The sequence below is a fragment of the Epinephelus fuscoguttatus genome, linkage group LG19, assembly GCF_011397635.1.
Source record: "Epinephelus fuscoguttatus linkage group LG19, E.fuscoguttatus.final_Chr_v1".
Classification (NCBI taxonomy): domain Eukaryota; kingdom Metazoa; phylum Chordata; class Actinopteri; order Perciformes; family Serranidae; genus Epinephelus; species Epinephelus fuscoguttatus.
Genome location: NC_064770.1, coordinates 17,581,686 through 17,600,257, shown reverse-complemented (window position 1 = coordinate 17,600,257; position 18,572 = coordinate 17,581,686). Strand labels below are relative to the sequence as shown.

The following is an 18,572-nucleotide window of genomic DNA, read 5'->3' as shown; positions in this document are numbered from 1 at the left end:
CAGGTCCCATTCCTGTTAAAACCATGTATTAGACACCCCCCTGACACTAAGCCCTCGCCTTTGATTCTTAATTGCAGAAGTGCAAGCATTTGCAGTAGATGGGGCGCAAAGCTTTAATTAACTCTAATATCACACATTCAGTCTCGACTGTCACCCACATCACGCGTGGCATTTTGTACCAATATCATCCCCAACTCTGCTCAGCTAGAAAGATTGTGTTCCAAGTTCATGATCACAATTTCATGCATCTCAAAATGAGGGATATGTAGTTTATAAGTAGCTGCAATATATTGACGCTGGTGAATTATCTTGATGCCGTCCTGAAAAAACCTTTTTTAAAAGCACACACTGATGCAGCTCTGTGATTACGGCTTTAATGCAAAGGAGCCGCAGCATTGTTGGTTTCTTACTGAAAGCGACGTCTGATCTTGGCAGTCGTTGAATCAACAGTCATTGCTGAAGCCTGTAACATGGGAAGTGGAGTGATAAAAAAAGTTCAAGGATGTGTTTAAATAGAAAGATGTGTGCCAAAGGAAGCTGTTAAGTAAATAATTCAACCTCTCGTACACACTAATCTTCAAAGGATTTATTGGACTACAGATTTCAAGTTTAAAAATGCTATAAATAGAGTACAAGTACATAACCATCCAATAACACTGTAAAAGCAACATTACAGTTCAGTCCTTACAAACACTGTGAATGCCATTTTTACACATGAGTGACTCCACACTACGTTTGAACATTTTAATAGCTCAGGTACGGAGCATTTCTGATGCAGATATTAGTAAAGAGTAATGTTTAATTAAACCCGGTTTGAAGATAAAGAGCTCAATACAACCTATAGTTTATAAGCCTTCCCCGGCCATAAGCTACTGCTCTACCTAATCCTCTTTCACATAACATTATTGCATCAGCACAGCTGAACATTTTTGCAGCATTTATAAAATTAGCAAAGAAATTAACTGTCCGTACTGTGGCAAATTGGATTTCCAAGTTCTTGCCTTGTGATACAGCATACCCAGGCTGCCACCTACAGTACAGTGTGAGAGAGGAACTGCACTCTGCAACATGTGTGGCTCTCTATTTTACACTCCACAGCCATTCAAACTTAATTGTCAAGGCTTTTTTCTCCTGCTAATATCCTTACAGGAAATTTGTTAAAATCCATTATTAAATAAATACTGAAATAATTTCATTTGGGATCAGGACTGTTGAAGGATTACACATTTATTCTGCTCATTCCTATTTGCACGTGGAACAGCCAGTGTTCCCTCTGTAATAAGAAAACCATGATAGCTTGTTTTTTCAACACCCAACATCCAATTTTTTTGACCCAGTGCAAGCTGATGTGCTGAAATTATTGATTAAAAAACTCATACCAATCATTCAATAAATATACACAATGTTAACATAACAAACATATCAATGACTGAAGGCATTTTTTCTTGTGACATTCCCCTGAGCTCTAATCAATATAAGGGAACCGCTTGCAGCTGCGACTGCCACGTAATTAAACACAATTTTCTTTTTTGAAAAAAAAAAACTGTGAAAAACAATGATAAACACACCTTGTGAAAAAAAGCAAAGACTGAATTGTAAGATATTAAGAAATTCTCACTTCACTTGAATAACAGCAAAGAACTGAAGGTGAATGTTGAACAAAAATAACACATTTTACGGAAACATCTAGAAAGCAAACACTTGATTTAGTCCAATATGCTCCATTTATTTAACATCCCTCCATTTGCCCTCTCATTAGCACACTATGTACTGCAGTACTTAAATATAAAAACCTTAAAGCACATTTCAAATCTCTGGTTATAACACATAAAATACAATAATGCAAGTTTAGTAAAAATTGCCTTGATCACTCCACTCGTCTTTTACTTCTTCGCCTGAACAGTTTTGAGATGGAGGATTTCCTCTTACTTTTGGCTTTCTTTACTCCTATTCACCCAAAAAAAGTGCATATTAGAACGATGCATTCAAATTGGACAAAAAATCTCATCTAAATCAAAAAGCATTTCGTGCAATACTTACCAAGATTTTGCATCATTTCATTCAACTGCTGATCCTCCTCCACTTCCCTGAAATTAATCAAAAATAAAACTCTAGTTAAGCATTTTGTCTTGTTTGCATATCAAGTTGTTATTACTCTGCATTACTGATCCCATCGCTGTAAAAAATTAATCCTAAAATGCATCGTGTTACCTCCGCCTGTCTTCATCCAGACCCTCCACTATTGCATTTCTGCCGTCCACTATCTCCACCAGCCTCTGCATCAGCTTCTTCTCCCGCTGCTGCTCCTCTCTGGACTTTAAATGATCTGTGATACCAAGTTGACAGACTTTAGAGTTGGGAGAAGCACGTTAACAGAGCTGATGTTCAGAGGAGAGTCTGTGGTATCTTACCTGGCTTCTCCATCAGCCTGCGAAGTTCCCCTTCCACACCTGGCTGCTGCTGCTCCAGCTCCTGAGTCCTGGCTCTGCCATATGCATTTAGTAATCAGGTGTGTGAAAATGTAAACCTGGTTTATTATGCACATCACATCCATCCCCAAACTGTTTACAATCTAGAACAAGCACATTTGATTTGACAGGTAATGCATTTGAATTATTTCTGACATTGTGTAAGTGTATAGGAATAAAAAAGACAGGCTTCATACTTATACCACTGAAAACTTATTTTATATGATTAGAAATAAAAGTTAAACACAAACTACAGTTAAACAGAATCAGTTACAACCAAACAGATGTTTTAAGCTATAGAACAACCCACATGTACACAAGCTCCGACTCCTTCCTAATGTACATCTGCTTCTTTCGAATCAGGTTGAACCAGTCGACCATCAGTGGGTCCATCAATATGTCTCCCTCCCCCTCTGAAACACACAAAATTTTAAATGTTACAGTATTACAGTAATACCCTGAGATACAATCTGTGACCCTTTATAACCTTTTATAACGGTCAAGTTCTACATATCGAGTGGAGATTAATGAACAAGTTGTGGTTAATTAATGTAGAAAATAATAAACAACTCCAACGCCTGTCAACCCTCTAGAAATTTCTGTAAGAAAATGTGCATTTATTATCAACTCTGACTAACTTCCGACTACAGTTTAATGTAACTCAACTAAATGTTTATGACTCGCACTTCAAAAAAAAATGTAATTCTGCAGGGACAAATTAAGCTCAGAGATTTCAGACAGCAGCATTTAAATACAGTTTGGCTCTGCGCTCTCCTGATATCGCATAATGCAGCGACCAAGGTTAAAGAGCAAGCTGTGGAATAATTGTTTTCATTGATATTATATAATTTAATTGTTGTTTAAAAACAAACAGATATCCTTTTATTTAATATAACAATCAAGGAGCCCCCCTGCTCACGCAGAATCACAGCTCATTTTATTTTCACCAGATCAACTCTTTGTTTCCCCATGACTGTATTAGTTACACAAGTAACACAGTAACACATTAGGGTTTTTGGATATTTGGCTGATATGCAGCAGGGTGCAGGATTGTTGAGATGGAGGGTGACTCACCTCCTGGGACCATGTCAACACTTCACTTTAGCAGCCAACGACACACAGCCCTGCACCTTCAGTGTCTTAAATCTGATACTTTAAACTTATTGTCAACACAACTATCATGTGCTGCAGAACAAAGGTATGTTCAACAGTGGAATAAAATGCTGTTAACATAGACTTCAGCATATAACATAACCTTCCTTAATCTTAATGAAAGCTTGGGTGAATAATCTATTTTACACTGAGCTCAGTTTATTTTTAAAAATACTGAATTAAACGTAATATGATTAGTAGAAAAGACAACAACTATTTGTAATCGATTAATTGCTTCAATCAGTTTTCAGTCAAAATTGTTAATCATTCTCTGGTTCCAGTTTTTCAGATGTGAAGATTCGTTGCTTTTCTTTGTCAAATATGAAGATAAAGTATCTACTTTATCTTCATATTTGACAGTTTTTTTCTTGTTTTTTTGGGGGGTTTTCGATTGCTGGTCACATAAAACAAGCATTTTGGGAAATTATAATGAGCATCTCTCGTGATTATCTGACATTTTATGTTAAAAAACATAAATTGATTAATTAATACTAAAAATAATCATTAGACAGTCCCCAGCATCCCCATCTATAATATCATTCCTTATCTACACCCCAAGACATTCTCTTAACTAGGGCTGCGACTAATGACAATTTTAATTTTTGAATAATCTGTTGATTATATTCTCGATTAATTGATAAGTTGTTGGCCTATAAAATGTCAGTGTTTTCCAAAGCTCAAGATAACGTCCTCAAATGTCTTGTTTTGTCCAAACCCTAAAGATATTAGGTTTACCGTCACATAGGAAGAAAGAACCAAGAAAATATTCACATTTAGGAAGCTGGAATCAGAAAATTTTGACTTTATTTCCTTTAAGAATTACTCAAATTGATTAAACAATTATTAAGATAGCTGGCGATTACTTTAATAGTTGACAGCTAATTGATTAATTGATTAATCATTGCAGCTCTAGTCTTAATATGCAAGTTTTAACATGCAGGGGGTGAAGAGCAACACAGAGGGAATACATGATGAAGCACAGATTTGTCTTCATCATTTATTTAATGATGATTTAGAAAAATCCAGCAGGAATTGGCTTTAATTTAAGTATTTTTTCACCCAAAGTACAGTAAAGCTTTGACAGAGACAGTGATTACTATATAAATATAAAATGTTAAAGGCTGTTTCAATATTTCCCCAAGGCAGTATTCATGGCCCACCACTGTTTTATGATATACACTGCAACACAGCTCAGACCGGAATACCTGAGAAGGTGGATCAATAGAGTGAATATTTGCCAATTAATCCATCAAAACACACACCAAAGCCACATTTATAATAACCACCAAACGGGACAGGAACTGAGGACAAAACAGTCCACATCCTGCCATCACCAGAACAAACGTGATTTTATTCTGAACTTGAGTGTCAGGGTTTAGTTTTTACGATGACAAGTTGAGAAGTAGATGATCTCCTACGTGGTGTGCAATTGATGTCAAATTCTGGCCAAGCAATTGCATGCTCAGGCTTCCTGGGTGGCGAGCAGGGAGAAAAAAAAAGAAAAAAAAAAAAAGAACGCAATCGACCAGAATATATATTACTATACCCGAGTCATGTTGACCTTGAGCAAAGCAATCAGGCCCCCTACTCCCACTTCCTCAAAAAGAGAAGCAACATCCCTGTGGGCTGTCTGTGCCTCTCACCTCATTTGGCTGCAGAAACAGTAATAGAAATGGCAGGTATATCCCCCCCGAACACACACACACACATCAAGCTCCAGCTGATGGCTAGTGAATGTGTGTGTCCCGTGTGAAGCAACCAGGATGCAACTCTGCACCAGAGATGCTCTCCCTGAAGCAGCAGTGGGATTTAGCAGTTTGCACAAATACAATAAAATATCAAAGTCAAGGTTATTCACTGCAAGAGAGCAAAACCGACCATTGCATTGGCGTCTTCTACCCAATAGGTGAGTGTTTATTTTCAAAATTGCAAAGCTTGTTTCTGACTTCAATTTTGTGTGCGCATCTAAACAAGGAAAAGGAAGGTAGGGAGGAGATTTAGTTGCAGAGGAAGAGCGATAGGAATAAAGTACCTTCCTCACAGCAGCGGAGTTTCTTTTCCAGCTCCACACCCTCCTTCTCCAACTGAGCCAAATTTGTCTCAATATCATTCAAGTCCCTCTCAATCTGCTCCGCTGGAATATGATAAGACTTCACCTGATATAAAACAAAGAGAACTTCAGAGTCACAGTTAAGTATAGATAACTTTAATTTGAAAATTCCTACTTTAGACACTTAAACGTAAAGAAGGTCGTCCATTTTTTACCGGGAATATAATGAAAGCATATTTGTAGAGCTGTTAATTAATCTCTTAAGAGACTTAATGGAGGGAACTTACAGAGGGTGACCTCATTTCAGTCCTGGAGGCGTTGGTGGGTGACAAATACTTTCCCTTTTTAGCACCTAAGAGGTAGATAAAATAGGATTAGATAGTCCTTTCATGGCAGCTTTTCAGAAAAGCATTGTCACATATGACTTCACCTGATTTATTTTCAGTGAAAAATGACTGCTCATATGAAATCAACAAGATGGCTGAGGCCTTGTACGTGTGGCTTTGATGATGACATTTTTAAAAACCTGGGAACCAACCTGACGAATTTCCGTGATTGGCTGAAGCAGTCGTTGTAGAGCTAATAGATTCCACAGCTGGCCGTCTGGTTGGGGATTTCACAGGCGAGTGACTCCCATGTTTAAAACCTAAAATAAGGACAGGGAGGTTTACACGCTGGAGATCTGCAGAGTTCAATCTGCTGATGCCTTTTTGTGTTTTAGCAGAAAACAGCAGAAAATAAAAAAAAAGACTACAAGAATGTAAAAACACAGAAAAGCTTTGCTTTTAGCAATGCAAGTGGTGTGGCAGATTCAGATTCAGATTCAGATTCAGAATACTTTATTAATCCCCGGGGGGAAATTGTTTTTGTTCCAATGCTCCGTGCAAAGTAGAAATAGAAAGTATGGCAATTTTAGTCTGTCTATCAGTCAGTCAACACAGAGTATTTATGGACACAGACAATGTGGCATCACCCATTGGTTCAAGAACTGCAGTTTTGAAGCCTCTATTCTGACATTTTGACTGTCACTATCTTGATTTGTGAGTGACCACATTTGGATGAGAGGGTCTAGATGTGGAGGAGCAAGGGGTGGATCTGACTGAGAGCCTAAGGACACTGTTGTGGTAGCAACTTGTCAGTCACATGGTAGCCACATCCTTCTGCAAACCCTACTTTATCGTCCAGTTTACTCTATATAGGACCATAATTTACAAAATGAACATCACGCTTTGCTAAAGAAAACTTGAATCTAGCAATTGAGACTGTAAACTCATTGGAAAATGTTTACTGAGATAATAAATCAAGTCAGAAGTTGGGCCATTTTCGCATAAACATCTATACAATCAGACTTCTTTCTTCAATCAGTGGAGTTGCCTCCTGCTGGCTATTAGAAGGAATACAGCTTTACAGCACCTCTTCATTGGCATTGCTCTTTAGACCTGGATATAATCCATTAGTCCACCACAATGTTCATTGATGGACCCCAGGGGCTGAAGTCAAATTACTTTGGTTGTCCTCTGACTTTTCCTCTTGTGCTTCCATGACGTTGCCATTTGTAGTTTTGTCTGAAATGTCTCAAAATACTAAATGGATTTCCATGAAATTTGGTACAGCTATCATGTTCCCCTCAAGATGAATTGTGATCACTTTCATTAACCTCTGACTTTTTCTCTAGTGCCATAATGAGGTCATCATAATTTTAGTTGTCCAAGACTTCACTGTATCCACACACATTTCTTATGATGTGTTATGAATAAGCTCTCCTACCGGTTAGGTTACGTTTAGGAGAAGAATCATGGTTTGTGATGTGACAACGTGACACTACATATGTGTCACCTTATTTAGTATAACACTAAGTTGATTTTCCGGTTAACACGGGACACAAACAGCAGTCTCCTACAGTTTAAAGTCCTTTGTTTGATTGACCAATCCATCAACCCCGACCACCCTTCTACGCAGACTTTGTTGTTCTTTATAGGACTTGGTCCGTCATCCTCCTTTGCTCCCATCATTTTATGGAGGACAGCCTGCAGCACTTAGCTCAGAGTCTGACTCAAGTCCAAGTCATGTGACTCAAGACCACATTTCTGGCACTATAAGCAAATGTTAGCATACAACGCAGCTAAACTAAGATGGTGAACATGGTTATGTTTAGGTTTCAAGCTGCTATAATTGATATTTTCATCATAAAAACTATCTACATGATGATGTAGAAACAATGTGAAAGGGGTTGCTTGTATTGATGAACCCACAGAGAATTATCAACCAGATCTGCAGCTCACCTTGGCTTTATGGAGCCTTATAGTGACTTTCAGCTCATTGTTTAGTTGTTTGGCCAAAAATTAAACTTAAACTCTCACTACTCTCATAGCATTACTTTCAGCCACTCCATTCAGCTGTGCATTCAGCTCACCGTGCACTAACTGCTCAGAATCAAACACCATGCAGAACAGTTCACAACTAGCTGGTGAACAAACATAGTGGAGCATTTATCCAATAAAAAGTCAAATATTTCTGTCAGAAGTTGGTAAAGAAAGCAGTGCTAAAATAGGATGAATATTGGACTTACATTTGCAGTCTAATTAACACAGACATGATATATAGAGATACAAACATTACACAGCTGAATTGTATCTTCGGACAAGCTGAAAAATAGTTACACTTACTGTCTTCTATGCCACAAGAGTATAAATTCTGAACATGGAGCTTTTTACCCAGCACTTAAAGTCCAAACTTACTCTACTAGACTCTAGTAGACAAATATATCTTATTATAATGTGCAGACGGGACTCACCAAGGTTTCCAGAATCAAGCTGAGGTTTCAGGGGAGACACTTGCCTAAAGTGTGCAGGATCAAATGGAACAAGGCTAACTGGAGTTACCCCAGGTGCTGGAGCCGAGGGAGGACTAGTTGCACTGAGGGGGACATTAGATGAAGTTGTAGACATGAATCCAGGCTTATGTTGCTCAGTAAAGGCTTCAGCTTCGACATCTCTGTGAGAAAGACACAATGAAGTGAGTCTTTAAGCGTGTCACCTTTTAAAAAATGGTGTAAAAGTACATCATCGATCTGACAAAGATGTACTTAAGGCTGAACATAAAGAGTAAAAAATATAAAAGGCCTCACCTTTTTATTTTGCAATGATAAAAGGTGAAATGGAGGAACCAATGCAGGGATTAGAAATAAGAGCGTTCGAAGAGGGAAAGTTAAGGCTAAAGCTCACTGATTCTGCATTCTGTGGAGTGAATAAGCTGAATGTCCAGGGGTGTTTAAAGACAAATCTTTCAAACCATCATTTTGTCCACCTGCGTGACCTTCCCACCAACGCCTAAGTGAGTTATGAGGTAATAGTGAATATTAGGATGATTGAGGATACTTACTTTAAACCTAGCTCAATTTGCACAGGTTTGAGCTCCATTTGCCCCTGAACTGGATCTGTAGACAAATGATTAAGATGGAAAGGGTTGAATAAATGACTTATGAGAATAAAAGCATGATGGCAAAGGAAAGCTTATCCTACTTCATCTGTCACATGAAAAACTGCTGAAACCATTCTCAATTTCAAAACTCGGGACATTATCATGTGTATTTTTATCAGACGCTAGGCAGTAGTTCTAACTTATACTGCGGGGCATACACCCCCAAATATTCATATATGCTCAGAATGTCCCCCCACAATGTAGTGACAAATTATAACCACTGCCTTGCAGTTTTTATACCTCTCTGAACCAGTCAAGTAAACAGTAAACATTGTTTCAAATATGAAATTTCTGCAAAGAAGCTACAAACTTTAAAACATGGATGCTCCAAACACATATTCAACCCAGCAGCACAAAAGATCTATACAATCAGTACAGTTGCAAGGTGGACACCAATTCAGTGTCTGACCAAATGTCTCCCCTTCTGATCCTGAGTTATGGCATTGAGTAATGGCCACAAAAGTGTTGTTGCAGAACATTATGACGTCACAGTAAAGTTGACCTTTGACCTTTTTAGATGTAAAATGTCATCACTTCATCGTTTCATTCTATTTGTCATTTATGTGAAATTTTGCCATAATTATGTATGAATTCTTGAGTCATGGCCAAAAACATGTTTTGTGAGGTCACAGTAACCTTGATCTTTTTAATAAGTTCATTGCTGAGTCCAAGTGGACGTTTGTGCCAAATTTGAAGAAATTCCCTTAAGGTGTTCTTGAGATATAGCACTCACGAGAATGGAACAGACAGACGACTCAAAAACATTATGCCTCCGGCCACAGCTATAACAATTATGGAGGCCTAAAAATATAAAGAAAAAAAATTGCAACACTATTAAAGGCATCCATGCACCACCGTCCAATAATACTCATTAGCAAATGTTATCATAAGCATAAATAAACTTAACAAAGTGCCATCATTGCCATTATATTATTATTTTTATTACTGGTTCTGGAATTACAGTGCACTGCAGTTCTGCATGTGGTTTGTCCAAGTGGTGTTGCCATACCCAAGCAGAAACTGTTGACTGTTTGACTGCTGTTGGTAGGTACAATCATTGTCTAACACTGTACTCTCCATTTCATTACTTTCAAATGTATTAAAAAGCGTTAAACTAGAATGTACTATGGGTGCAATGTAGGCTATGTCACTGTTAAGTGTTAGAGATTTGGTAAAGTAAACTCAAAATGCTCTCAAAAGCTCAATTTAGCTGTTAAGTTTCTAAAAATTTCTCCTGTGGGGAATTCCCTAAAGACCTCACTCAATGGTTGGGTCGCAGAGGGTGCAGATTGAAAAAGGTCCCCCAGGGTTGAATGGGCACAAACAAATAAAATATGTTGAGTTTTTTTTTGTTGGTAATTCCAAGTCCCAAAAAGGTGACAAGCAATATTATTCTCAAAAAATGTTCTCCTGAAGGCCCCCCTGCCCTCCAAATGCTAAATAGGTGGTTATGGCCCTGATGTGACATCTACTTTATCAAAGAAGTGTGCACTCAAAGCAGTTACACATACCTGTACAAGTTCCTGTAAACAAAACACACCCTGGACTCATCTCCTTGTCACACTCACCTGAACAGCTGATAATGAGTGCAGCTACTGGTTTATTATCTGGTCTCTATAACAGTGCTCTAAAGTAACTGATCACCACCTGCATATCTGTACTAAAGAACCAAATTATGCTCTAAGCATAGCTGTGTATATCAAACAGATAATTTCTAAGTAAAATCTGACAAGAGGTGATCTTGATTGCAGTAATATCCATGGTCAATATGTGGTCCATATTAACAGGCAACATAATTACTTCCCATGATAGGGAGACTTCTATAAAAGCCGATAATTTGATGACCATTTATATAAAAAAAAATGACAGTAATTGTGTTTCTGTCTGAAAAACTGTCAGGATGCTGCACCCATGCATGCACATCCATCCAAAGAGAATGACAGTTCAACTATGAAACTTTATTAAAAGTGTGAAACTGAAATTAAAATGTCAGTATCCAGCATTGCGCTAACATCATGCTAAACGCACCGGCTGTATAAATAGGGCAGAAATGACAAAAGGAGCTTTGTTTTCTATGAATGCGTTCTGAGACAGACAGAGAGAATGGTGGTGGTGGTGGTGGGGGGTGTTGGCTAGATGTCAAATAATGGATCAAGAACAACTGAAATGAATTTAGCTTGCCTTTGGCGGTTGTGTGTACAGTTGTTGGCCTTGTGTTGTCTTTGTTGATGGCCTTCAGACATGGCGATTCCTTATTGTTTGTCTGGCTGGTGGAGGGCTGTCCTGCCCAGTTTCCTGCTGGGTCTTGGCTGCATTTATCTTTTCTCAAACCAGGCCTGTCAGCTGAACTTGGCTCATCTCCAAACCTGCAGTGAGAGGAAACCCTCATCATTAGCCTTAATAACACAAGGCATTATGAATCCATACAGATGGTGGGAAAGACTAGAAATATCCAAGTATTAAAGAAGAATATGTTTGTGGCCAAAGAAAGTATACAGTATAATCACCGTATCTCTGCTGATTGGATGGTGAACAGGCGTTTGTTGTTATTGTTGCAGTTTTCCTCAGCCAGTTTCTTTCCAATGTTTGTCCTGGCTCTGCTCTTCTCGTCATCAGGACTGAGTGGGACCTTTGGCCTTCCTGAAACACTCAATGGCTCGGTGGGCTTCCTGTTACCTGTTGAAGACTCTGTGACTGGCGCTGCAGCCTGGAAAAACCTCTGCCGGGCCGTCTGGGTCTTATGGGCTGAGGTCGTCCAGGACTGGGAAGGTGGAGGAGGACTGACTGGCTTCAGTGGGGCTGTCAGTGGGGCTGATAGCACAGAAGAGGGGCATGGTGCAGGCTGGGTCTGGCTGGCACTCTTTAATCGCCCAGCTGAACTGGCGGATCCATTTTTGATCACAGTCTCAGAGGGGGAAGGTTTGCAACTGTTGTGGTGGGTGTTACAGATAAAACTGTCTGGATTCTTCCCAGGTTTGTAGCTTCCTGCGTGAAGCACGCTGGAGCATTCGCTGCATCTGGTGGAAGTTCATTAACATGAAAATATTAATACAACAAACACAGTAATTGACAGGAAAGTATCAACACATGATACAGATTAAAGTCTTACTTGAAACAGCTTCTGTGAAAGAGCTTGCCTTCCACAAAGTGCCGCTGAACCAGATGAACATGGCTCTTGCATGCAACACATTTGCTGTTGAGAGTCCCGCTTTTGTTGGCATTTTCTGCCAGAACCGTCTTCTGTGAAACAAAATTTAAACTGAGGTTATGCTATACCCAAAAAAAGTTACTTTATTTACGTTTACCTAATTCACTTCAAAGGAGCAGTGTTCAGGATTTAGTGGCATCTAGTGGAGAGGATTGCAAATTGCAACCAGGTGAAACCTGTAGCTGGTTAGAGTTCCTTCCGCAATCGATGTCCAGGAGATTTTTACCATGAGCCAAATTATTTGTAGAGGTCTCTTCCTCTCCAAAACAAATAAACCACATGATTAAAACCAGTAAAGGCACTAAATAAAGCAGTATCACAAAACAAATCATCCAGTGCTGTTCAGCACATAGGAGACAGGCTGATAGCCCAGCACCTGCTATTGTGTGCTAACTTTTTTTCTCTGATAATTTAAGATCCAAACATTCAGGAGGTTTTTACCAGGAACTGTATTATCTGCAGAGGTCTCTTTTTCTCCAAAACAAATGAACCCAATGATTTAAACCAGTAAAAACACTGAATAAAGTAGTTTAATGTTTAAAAAAATCTGTTTTTTTCTATGCTGTTCATCATGGAGGGGCTGCCAACTACAATGGCTGACACGAAAATGTGAAAACGTGAATGGCTCTATCTAGAGTCAGTGTTTGGTTTGTCCATTCAAGACTACAGTAGAAACATGGCTGTGCAACTTGGCAGACACCATGGAGTAGGACCTGCTCCCTATGAAGATATCAAAGGCTTATTCTAAGGTAATAAAAACACAATTCTTATTTTGAGGTGATTATACACTAATGAAAACACACTTATTGTAGCATATTCCATTTCTGCCAATATATCCCTCTAAATCCTACACACTGGACCTTTAAAATAAACAAAATCCTCTTTGTCCTGACATATGATAAATAAAAAAGCAATTGTGGAAGACAAGAAAGACAAGAAAAATATTTGATGATGTGTTCTGACACGACTACTGACCTGAGCAGCAGCTCTGGCCAACTTGGGGGATGTCTGAGCTGTGAGAGTAGAGGGTGAACGATTCTCAATGGCAGTTTTAGACATAAAGGTTTTGGCAACCACTGGGAGATTTTTCTTCTCTGATGGCTCCTCCTTGGAGCCCTCTGCTGGCCTTTTTACACCTCCCACTGAGGAGAAGTGAAACATTATCAGTATCAAACATCCCATTACAGCACAGGAGAGAAACAGTATACTTCAGCATAAAACTGAAAATAAAATATGTAAGGAAAAGCCCTGAATTTGAGAAAATATACACTGTTACAGCTTAAATTTATCTACACTGTTGCTAAGGATATTTGAAGCAGCTGTATTCTCACTGGGTGCACGTCCTTTGAAGTAGTTGTAGTATTGGGAGACATAGGTGAGAATGCTCAGCCTGTCTGGGATCCTTAAAGCCACCATGTCTTCTGCATCTAACAAAGCTGGAATCCCCAACATCTCCTCTGCGACCTGAAAAGCCTTCAGATAAAAAGAAAAAATGACACAGTTTAAGAAACAGCCCCTTGACTCCTGCCAACATTTAATGTCAGTTTATGATGCACCAAGTAAACACACATCCAAAGCATTTTTGCCCTATAAAAACACAGTATTCACCAGGCACAGTAATGTCAGCGCCTATAATTACAGCAGGCGTAAAAATGTCAGACAATACAATCTACTTTAAATAGACTAGCAGTATTCTGCGACTAGGCCCGGAGAGATCTGGAAAGGGCTGTATAATGAATAGCACACTTCCTGTGAGCTTGCAGGGATAAGAAAGGGGATGGAGGGAGCAGGATATCGGGGCATTGTTTAGGATCAGCACGGACATGCTCATTAAATTTAAAGCAGAGCTTCGCTGAATACCAAGTCTGCTGATATAAAAGTAGAGCACACAAGAGAAAGAATGTGGGTTTTCCTACAAACACACACAGACAATTTCTTATGTAGCATCTTGTGAAATAACCACTGGTAACAGAAACATGATGCTATTCATAAAATATAGAAGAGTGTGAATTACATACCATTCACATTCTCATGTTTCAGCACAGGGAGCATCTTTAACAGTTGATCAAAGCTAAAACCTGATGAAAACACACTATCCTGTGGCCACAAGTGGGGTTTAAAGTTCTTCTACTTGCGTAATATTTAAGCATAATACAACGACAGTGGCTTCAAGTGAACTGTCATCATGAGGATCGAGTGACAGAGGACAGCAAGCCTCATTCAAAATGAATAGCTTGAGAGCCTCTCCCCTGAGCTCAGGTTTGTTGCTGACACTGCCAGCATCATCCAAGACAACTAGGAAGTCATACAGAGTGCAAACCGTAGCACTGTAGGGCCTGTATCCCTCAGAGGAAGTTGGTAAAATGGAAAAAGACTAAATAATGGAGCGGCCCATGCTGTGCTGCTCAGGTCATGTGGGGGTTAACAAAATAAATGAGGTCAAGTGGACAGAAGCTGAGCAAAGATACAGAAAGTTTGATAGGAATCTTGAGAAGCGGCACAGAGATGTACTTTCCACCACAGAAGCTTAAACTGCTCTGCTGTTAAAATGTTGAAACAGCTAAATATTTAAACAATCTGCTGCATAAACGCTAAGTCGAGAACAAACACTGTGTATCTGTGGATGTGCCATCGTGAGTAAGGGGTTAATGAAGTGCATGTTTTATGCTGCATCAGATTTTGCAGCTCGAGTTCGAACTCTGCTCCACTCAATGTAACAAAAGGTTCAACAACTTGACATCTCACCAGTCTGTTGTTCTCAAACACATCCTCTTCTCTGAGTGAGTCATAGTCTCTGGGAAAACAGGAATACAATGAACAGAGAAGTGAGACATGCTGGCGGAAAAAAACTCTTATAAATAAGGATTTCACATATAAATAAAACAAAACATAAGTATATATTTAAAATTAACCAGCATAGAACTTTTAAGGCATTATCCTTCGTACGCATAATAATAAACTTAATTTCTATTCCGCTTTCTGAACCAGAGTTTGTGGTTTAAAATGCTTTAAAATATCATGCAATATAACAAAAATAAAAAAAACAGAAAAAACCATACACAGAAAATGCTATAACAGAGATAAAACAAAGACAATGCAAACAAACAACAAACATGATAGATCTCCCTATCATTAACCATAGGGAAGCCCATTTCTGCCAGTGTGATGAAAATAAAAGGTCCTGTAAGTCACTTAAATGAGAAACTTTCTCCAAATTATGAGTTAGTATCTCACAATAATGAGAAACTTTATCAAAATAAGGACTTAGTATCATTTCTTCATCCATTACTTTAATTTTAAGACCTGTTCAAGACACCTTTTATCCAAATTTAGGACAGATTTTTGGACAAATCATGTTTTAGTTGTTTAAATATCGTAGGTAAGCATTGCAAGTAGTAGGCTATGTATGTGGTCTCTTGTGCAGGGTAAGTGTCATGTAGGAATATGGTTATTAGAGTGAACTAAGTCAGGCTATATTTTGCCAATAGTTAAGTGCAAGTATGAAGTAAAATAACAGTATATAGTTTTTCTTTTAGATTGGTAGAAATGTGGACTTTTACATAGAAAGACTTCACTCATTTTCACAAAAAATAAATTAAAAAATTGATAAAATGTTTGTAGTAGTTAAGACCTCAAAAAATCAAATCTAGGACTATTTAATTACTTTCAAGGCCTTGTAACATTGTTTATATACTAACTAAACTTTTTGTTTCATTACATTGGCAGAGATGGGCTTCCATATAACTAAACTAAAAGAACCACTGAAAAAGATATGCATCAAGATTACCAAAGAAAACAAAATAAAAACTATCTAAGGTTAATATGTACCAAAGACACATGTGTGTCCAGCTGCCCCAGGAGGCAACAAAAGCCTACACAACCAAACCCCAGCACAATTTCACATACATTATAACCACCTCTTCAAAGTTAAATACTCACATCAGGTCCGGTCTGTACTTGTGTATAAGCGCACAGAAAGCCAATCCGTTTCTGAAGGAGGTCGTCATGTTGGTGATGGCCACATCTCTGTAGCCGTCACACTGTATTTTACACCACTGCTCCAAAGCCTTGATGGCAGCCATGCTCCCGGCGCGACAGATAGAGACGCTGTGCTCTCAGTAGCCTCCAGACAAAGTGTGCAACAGGCTGAGATCTCAGCGTGGAGGAGTCAGAGGGAAGAGAGATAAAAACAAAGTGTCTCTGTTCGAGGTTTGACCGTGAACTGCGGCGCTGCAGCTGCGTCCTGTTTCCGTCTTTTACCTGAATGACAGCCGGGGCAGCGGGACGGAGCTGGTGGTGTGCGTTTCTCCGCTCATTACACTAATTGACATGGACTGATGGTTTGTAACGACAGTTGAGTAAACTCAGACAGAGAGGTAAATAGTTTCTCTGGTGATCAGATTTAATGCACTTTTTTTTTTTTTTTTTGCAAACTCAATTAATGCAGAGTTCTCGGTGTGGTGTACAAAACATTATTGCAGTGTCATTATTTAGTAGAATGGTCATATCCAAATTTGGTCAGACCTATAGTATATTTGTTATTCTAGATTATTTCTGATGAGTCATAATGATTTCGACTTATTTGATGAAATATAATGTAGCAGGGGCAGACTGATTTCAGGGAAGGAGGGGGTGAGGGCGGCATTTAGTACAGGCACAAATCCTCAGAAGGTCTTTAGTATTTTCAGATACCACTACCCCTGTAGAACAAAACTGGATCATGTTTTTTTTTTTCATAATTTTGATATGTACCTTTCAAGAAATGGATGATCATAACAAAAATATTTCATACAGCAAAATACAACAAAAAATGATGAAACTTATCAATTAATTTACTTACCCTACCAAAGAGAAAAGCACAGTATAAAACCGAGATGATGGTCATTTCTCATGTATTTATTGTAAAACTAGAGCCTGCGGAGACTTTTAAAGGTCCAGTGTGTAGGATTTAGTGGTATCTAGTGGAGAGGTTGCAGAACTGAAACTGCTCCCGTGTGCCAAACATGTAGGACAACTTTGGTGGCCAACCCGGTCTCACTCCAAGTTGTCGAAATCTGGTGCTTGGGCAATGACTTGCAGTGTCAGACACTGAAGAAAAAAGCCGACCTTTCACGTCGGCATGATATGCGGGCGGTCGCCATTATAGTTTAACAGCACTTAGCAGTGTCAGGGGGAAACGCTAGGGGACAAGGACAAAAGTTAAGGCTCGAAAGTCTGAATAGGGCGGGTGGGAATTATGATGGATGGGTCCAACAAACATCGACTTTCACCCCGAAGAGCGGTGTTTGCATCCTATAAGATTACAAAGCCAAACCATGTTGTTTTTTTCCTAAACTTAACCCTGTGATATTGTTGCCTAAACCCAACCACGTGTGTTAGTTGTTGGAGGAAAAGAAACGTCAATTTGCATTGTTGAACTGACGTGGTGCGTTTATTTTGAAAGAGACAATATGTAATTGGTAAATTTCCTGTAAAAACGGAAGTGTATTTTGAAAGATGACAATGCATGTAACAGGCAGAACTCGACACAGCATCCCAGAACGTCAACAACCAACGTACCCAGATAACCTTTCACGTCTGGACATTCTGGATGTGGAAGGTCCATGACCAAACGTTGATATGTGACAAGGTTAGAGTGAGAATGTGTTGCGATGGCCAATGCAAAAACACTAATGGCCCTGTTTAGATTCAGTGTTTGGTTTGTCCGTTCTGGGCTACTGTAGAACAACATGGTGGACTCCATAGAGACCTGTATAAATAGCTCATTAAAAGGTAATGAAAATTTAATGATTCTTACTTTCAGGTAATTATAAACTGATGAAAATATAGATATGTAGTTTATAAACCATTTCTGCCAATAGATGCACCTAACTCTTACACACTGGATCTTTAAATACAAAGGTTTAATGGGCAGACATGTTACACAGACACCTTTTTAAAAAGTTACTTTTACTTAAAATAAAATATGATGGTATGTTGGCACAGTTCCAGCCATCACATTATTAAGAATTGCTGCAGAAAGACAATAAAAGTGGTGCAATAAAGCAAAAATGTGTAAACTGAGGAATAACAGGCCTTTTTTTATATTGCCATTTTTAGTCTCTTTTATACTTTATTTCCATACTTTATATTCATTATGTACGTAATTTACAACATTTTAAAAGTGGATGGATCCAGTACTGCTTTCTACTTTCTGAAAAGTGCAGGGGCCATG

General features: G+C 38.8%; 1 protein-coding gene across 3 annotated transcripts; it reads right to left on the bottom strand.

The window, feature by feature from the left end:
- Positions 1 to 589: 589 nt before the first annotated feature.
- micall2a (mical-like 2a) lies at positions 590 to 16,581 on the bottom strand. 3 transcript variants are annotated; one of them, XM_049561337.1, is made up of 17 exons: positions 16,298 to 16,581; positions 15,104 to 15,152; positions 13,690 to 13,831; positions 13,334 to 13,500; positions 12,260 to 12,390; positions 11,658 to 12,167; positions 11,332 to 11,516; positions 9,052 to 9,106; positions 8,465 to 8,664; positions 6,209 to 6,316; positions 5,958 to 6,022; positions 5,653 to 5,776; positions 2,779 to 2,881; positions 2,412 to 2,485; positions 2,212 to 2,326; positions 2,041 to 2,087; positions 590 to 1,947 (listed from the first exon to the last, which is right to left on the bottom strand). In XM_049561337.1, the coding sequence occupies exons 1-17, from the start codon at positions 16,438 to 16,440 to the stop codon at positions 1,868 to 1,870; spliced, it is 2,298 nt and encodes a 765-aa protein (XP_049417294.1). In that variant the 5' UTR covers positions 16,441 to 16,581; the 3' UTR covers positions 590 to 1,867. The 3 variants fall into 3 exon arrangements, with proteins under 3 accessions (XP_049417294.1, XP_049417296.1, XP_049417295.1); XM_049561339.1 differs by having other exon boundaries at positions 8,465 to 8,586; XM_049561338.1 differs by having other exon boundaries at positions 12,260 to 12,387.
- Positions 16,582 to 18,572: the final 1,991 nt, after the last annotated feature.

What these genes read in the sequence shown, in the direction of transcription:
- micall2a (XM_049561337.1), bottom strand. Translation starts at nt 16,440, where the DNA reads ATGGCTGCCATCAAGGCTTTGGAGCAGTGGTGTAAAATACAGTGTGAC. An exon ending in AAGTACAGACCGGACCTGAT is followed by an intron (nt 15,153 to 16,297) that starts GTGAGTATTTAA and finishes CTGTTTTCCCAG; the next exon opens with AGACTATGACTCACTCAGAG. An exon ending in CTGGATGAAGACAGGCGGAG is followed by an intron (nt 2,088 to 2,211) that starts GTAACACGATGC and finishes GATTAATTTCAG; the next exon opens with GGAAGTGGAGGAGGATCAGC.